Below are 6372 nucleotides of genomic sequence, written 5' to 3' on the forward strand. Positions count from 1 at the left end.
TGCTCGACCCCATGTTGCGAAAGTGGTCAAGACATACTTGGAAACGTTGAAAATCCTACCCCACCCGCCGTATTCTCCAGACGTTGCTCCCTCTGACTATCACTTGTTTCGATCAATGGCACACGGCCTGGCTGACCAGCACTTCCGGTCTTATGAAGAAGTAAAAAATTGGATTGATTCGTGGATAGCCTCAAAAGATGACCAGTTTTTTCGATGCGGGATTCGTATGCTACCCGAAAGATGGGAGAAAGTAGTGGCCAGCGATGGACAATACTTTGAATCATAAATGTAACCAGTTTTTTACAATAAAGCCTCGAATTTCGGAAAAAAACGGCGGAAGCAAAGTTAATAGTTTACAGATCAAGTAATTATCTATCTTAATTATCGTATCTACTTTTCTCTTTTTTAAGAAAATATTGAATATTAAGAATAAAACTGTATATACATGATTTCAAATATTAAAAAATTATACAACAATCAGTATACAATATGTTAATAACAATGAACTGTAAAAAAAATTCAGCTGATCATTCATGTGAAAAAATTAGATAACTATTCCCAGGTTAATTTTTATGTATCTATATATCAGAATTTACTATATCATTTTATATATCAGTATTTATATATCAGAATACACTATAATTATATTTATTTCTTCGTTCGTCAGGTATCTGGAATTGTCGGACGTGCTGAATTATTGTGTGGTTTGTTTACATGGTTATCGATCTTGTTGTATAATCATACGATATATGCAAAAAATACATTACATGCATGGGTTGCTATGTTCAGTTTTACTATTTGCATAACTGCAGCGATGCTGTGTAAAGAAACTGGTATTACTGCTATTGTAAGTATTAAAATTGCATTCTTAAACTAAATTTTTTAAAATATAACAATAACAGATATTTGTCTTTATCTTTTAGGGTATTTGTGCAATATATGATATAGTTATTGTGAATAAAATATATCCAATTGACATAATTAATTTTTTTTCATTTAAACATGTCGATAAAAATTTGAATAACTGTATTAAGTATAAAAATATTTTGTTACGGCTTGCTGCACTTATTTTTATTGCAATAATACTTTTACTTCTAAGATTCAGTATTATGGGATTTTCAATTCCAAAATTTCATTCAGTAGATAATCCAGCATCTTTTATGGATAACGTATTGCTTCGTATACTTAATTATAACTATATCTATTGCTTGAATATATGGTTACTTATCTGCCCTATATGGCTCTGTTTTGATTGGTCAATGGGTTGTATATCTTTGATCACCAGCTACGACTATAGAACTTTTGTAGTTATTATTTTCTGGTTCATGTTTGGAACATTAATAATGTACACGTTTATCTCTCATAAAAATAAGACTTTAAGGTAATCTGAAACGTTTTTAAAATTAAAAAGATATATATATATATTGAGAATGATACATGTGTAAAATACATAACTTTTACAGATATATAATTATGGGACTTACGATATTGATCTGTCCGTTTCTGCCAGCTAGTAATATCTTCTTCAATGTTGGATTTGTTTTGGCAGAGAGAGTATTGTATATTCCTTCGGCGGGATATTGCTTGTTGGTTGTTATCGGTTTACAGAAATTTTCCGCCCGATTTTCTTTGCCTAAAACGTCATTGTCAGCATATACAATGCTCATTGTATTATTATTTATACGTTCTTGGATAAGAAGTACTCAATGGAAAAATGAGAAGCTGCTTTTTCAATCAGCATTGGATATATGTCCTCTCAACGCAAAAGTGCATTATAATATCGCAAAAAATGCTGCAGATGCAGGAAACGTTGACCTTGCCAAATTAGAATACCAAGAGGCTTTACGGTACTGTATACAGTCTATATAAAGTTGTAAATTCTCCTAAAATTTATTTTTCTTTAATTTTTTTTTTTTTTTAAAGAAATTTCATATTATATATTTATATTCTTTATGCTATACACAGATTAAATCCAAATTATGCTCAAGCTATGAACAATCTTGGTAATTTACTCAAAGATGACGGGCAGCTTTTGAAGGCTATAAGTTTATTTAAACAAGCTGTTAATATACAGTAAGTTTGATCACATATCGTTATTTAAGATAATAATTGCATCAATTTATAACTTCATTTATATCTCACAATGAGATTTTATATACAAGATGAAGCATTTAAATCGCTTCAGGTAGATATCTCAGAAACTAAGAGAGATTTAGGAAAAAGTTTATATAAAAGTTATAGGTTTTCTTGGGGAAAAAAAGATGGAAATAACAGATTTTGTATATGGAGCGTACCAAAGATGAAAATAATAGATTTTGTATAAGGAGCATACCAATGCCAAGTTAAAGTCAAACATGAATTTTGTAGGAACCATTATTTTTTATTACATATTGTTGTAACTAAAGTCAAGACGTTTTTAAAACACTGTAATAAAGATTTTCATTAAACATTTTTCGAAAAAACTTGAACAGTTATTATACTGTTGACAGCATTACGCAAAATGTACCACGTGGAGGTTATTCAGTCGGATTTAAGGGGTCAAAGGTTTAAAATAAGCATAAAATTAAGATTTTTTTTTTTTAATTAAAAAACTACTGCCTAGAATTAACTTATATTTCATATGTGTAATATACAATGTTCAAACTAATTTATAAATTTTGAAACAGATTAATTAAAAAGTTTAAACTATAGAGCAATTCGCGTAAAGCTCCTTTGATCGGACGGATGTAACATTTCCAAGAGAGGGAATGGTTTGAAATAAAAAAAACAAAATATTTTCTTTTAAATAGATATAACAGCTATCGTGTAATATAGGGTTTTTTGTTGAGAAATGTAGAAAGCTCGATTTGAAAAAAAAAAAATTTTTTTTTTTTTCAATTTAAAACAATAACTTGAAAAATTTGTTATAAATAAATGGATTAACATATCAAAAAAATCATACGTTACACAATAAATAATCTTAACATGCTTTCCTGTAAAAATTGAAATCAATTGGATTGTTAATTTCGGAAAAAAGTTTACAAGTTTCCGTCTTGAAAAAAACGCAAAAAAAGATTCAAAATGATTTTTTTATATAATAAAATAGCCTTACTTTATCTTAAGTTTTGATTTAAAATATTCTTAAAGGTTCAAACTTTTAAAAAAATGCAAAAAAAATTTTCGATTTTTTCAAACTTTCAAGGTGGTTAGACTCCTTAATCTGTTGTGCGTGCGTATGTGCGTGCGTGTATGCATGTGTGAGGAAGAGGAAGAAGAGTCAAAATTGCATATATCCTGTTTTTATTTTCATTTATTATCTGGATTGATTATATTTGATGTTATGATTAACCAGCTCCAGGTCGACTGACATGCATTTTCCTTAGCATTACCTAGGATGAACGACCTGACGAGGATTTCAACTCTTTAAGGTGCTTGATTTACATGAGTCCTCTTGTTTCTCAATTAATGTGTCCAGTGAATGCATCTAATATTCGAATAAATGAATAAAAAGTAAATGAAAATATTCATTCGAATATATTTCTTTTTTATTCGTCAAGAAACAAATAAATACTTTTTCATTCCATTTGAATGAATATTTTTTTGAATATGATTATGAATATTTTCGTTTTATATTCACTTTTACTCTGTATTATTTGTACATGGCTTGCAAGCCTGCAAAAGAAAACAAAAATTTATAAAACTAATGGCTATGATTATACCGCGTGTTTAGTCCGCAATCTATATGATGGGCATTCTTGTTTAACCTATATAGGTTAAACAAAATTATTTTTGTTGGAAATAAATAATATATTTCGGAATTTAATGTCTACAGATCATAATGAATGATGCGCCCAAGATATTTTATGTTTATATTGGGAGTACAAATAAGTTTCCGCCGTTTTTTATCAAAAATTAAGCATTTATTGTGAAAGAACGGTACATAATGTTTTATTCAAAGTAATGGCCATCGCTAGCTACTACTTTTTCCCATCTTTTTGGTAGCATGTGGATACCGTCGGAAGAACGCTTCATCTTTTGAGGCTATCCAATCATTGATACAATTTTTAGTATCTTCATATGATGTGAAATGCTGCTCAGACAGGTCATGCGTCATCGATCGGAACAAGTGGTAGTCGGAAGGAGCAATGTCTGTGGTAGTCGGAAGGAGGAGAATATAGCGGGTGGGGAAAGAACCATTTGAGTGTTTCTAAGTAGGTTTTGACCGGCGCCGCAACATGTGGTCGAGCATTATCATGCAGAAGAATAATTTTGTCATGCCTGGAGTAGTAGCGGGCGCGTTTTTCCTTGAGTGCTCGGCTCAATCTCATCAATTGTGTTCGGTAGAGAGCCCCAGTAATGATCTCGTTTGAGTAACTCATAATACACGACACCAAGCTGATCCCACCAAATACACAACATGAGTTTTTTTCCATGAATATTCGGCTTGGCTGCCGATATTGAAGCATGGCCAGATGATCCCCATGATTTCCTCTTCTTTGGGTTATCGTAGTGAATCTATTTTTCATCACAAGTGACTATACGATACAAAAAACCTTTTCGTTTATGCCTGGCAAGCAGCATTTCACATGTGAAAAATCGGCATTCAACGTTTCTCGGCTTCAGTTCATATGGAACCCAATTCCCTTGCTTTTGAATTATTCCCAATTTCAAACGATATGAAATTGTTTGTTGGTTCACTCCTAATGTAAGTGCAAGTTCTTTTTGCGTTTGGCACGAATCTTCATCCAATAATGCTTCCAATTCCGCGTCTTCGTACACTTTCGGCCTTCCGCTACGTTCTTCGTCAAATTCACCGTTCTTAAAAACTTAAACTTTTAAAACCACTCACGACAACTTCTCTCATTTAAGGCAGCATCACCATATGCTTCTACAAGCAATCTATGAGCCTCAGCTGCAGATTTCTTCAAATTAAAGAAGTAAATCAAAAGTTCCCGCAAATGACGCTTATTCGGCTCAAAATTTGACATTTTCGTACAAAAAAAAATATATGATGCTGATACAAAATCTCTAATATTTCAAGGTTATGGTGTTGCCGGATGTCCAATCTTATGATATGTCGTTTTACATCAAACAATTTTAACTATAGTTTATTAGTGGCACCGTCTTTTGCAAACGGCGGAAACTTATTTATACTCCCAATAACCCGGTTACTGTGATGTAACCGGAATTATATCGGAATATGTATGACACTCTATCAAATAGATATTTATAAATAAAAAATATATTGCTTTCTAAAATATTTTTTTAAATTTTTAAATTTCCTTCATAAAATTTGAATATTACAATGACAAAAATAAATAAAATTATATATTTTTTTTATTTAAGTCATTAAAGAACCGGTTATAGTTAGAGATAACAATTGCTTATTGGAGCTTTTTTTCATATTTTTTATATTTTATTTGAATGAATATAAATACTTGTTAAATATTCATACTTTTTTGTGAATAAATATTTTTTAAAAACCCAAAATTTTGAATGAGTATATGATGACATCTTTTTTACAAAAAAATTTTGAATAAATACAATTTTAAATAAATACAATTTGGAGCTCAATTACAAATTTTTGTATTCATCGGGCATTCTATTCTCAATAAAACAGGTAATGCTCTATATAAAAAATTCTTATTCCAACTTTCTCTTAAGAAACTCTATAATTTTTATATCAAACTTTTTCCTATGTCTCTCTTCATTTCTGGGATATCCGCTTGGAACAATTAAAATGCTTCACCCCAGTCAAGTCTGCCAAGATCATGTATTATTATTTGTGTGCTATATACTATGTTGGTAGAATTCGGGTAGTAGCTGATCTGTCGTCTCAATTAGTGTTGATAGAAATGTAGCAGAAAATGAGCATTTTTGATATCAAGATATATTTTTAAAAAATCCTGCAAAAAATTAAGTAGAAGTTCTTGGCATAAAAACATTTTGAACATTGCATACTAACAATGTCATCAGAAACTAAACTGAGCATAACGTGATATCATCATATTATACTAGCAAATGTCATCAGAAATTTTTTCTGCTTGCACGGCATGATGATGAAAACATGGCAAAAATCTATAATGCTGCTCTCAAAAAGTAACAGCAAAAACACAGCAGAAACATGGAAATGTTATCGGACTATAGTTCTTCCGTTTACCTCTACAGGACATATCTATCAATATTTATCTCGTATTTAATTTCTGTTACGGGCAAATATAAATATTATATATCGCGGCTAGTGCAAATAAAAATGTAGTATTAGGTGTACAATTTTGCTTCCGCCGTTTTTTTTCCGAAATTCGAGGCTTTATTGTAAAAAACTGGTTATACATTTATGATTCAAAGTATTGTCCATCGCTGGCCACTACTTTCTCCCATCTTTCGGGTAGC

General features: G+C 30.7%; 1 protein-coding gene across 1 annotated transcript in view; it reads left to right on the forward strand.

The window, feature by feature from the left end:
• LOC105623874 (transmembrane and TPR repeat-containing protein 4) overlaps positions 1-6372 on the forward strand; it is a gene marked incomplete at its 3' end in the record, with an annotated part of 31220 nt that overhangs the window by 4577 nt on the left and 20271 nt on the right. Inside the window, exons 4-7 of the mRNA XM_012205250.1 lie at positions 668-847; positions 924-1381; positions 1464-1847; positions 1966-2073. Coding sequence (XP_012060640.1) covers positions 668-847; positions 924-1381; positions 1464-1847; positions 1966-2073 — 1130 coding nt within the window. The remainder of the gene's footprint in view (positions 1-667; positions 848-923; positions 1382-1463; positions 1848-1965; positions 2074-6372) is intronic.

Source organism: Atta cephalotes (assembly GCF_000143395.1).
Source record: "Atta cephalotes unplaced genomic scaffold scaffold00002, whole genome shotgun sequence".
Taxonomy (NCBI): domain Eukaryota; kingdom Metazoa; phylum Arthropoda; class Insecta; order Hymenoptera; family Formicidae; genus Atta; species Atta cephalotes.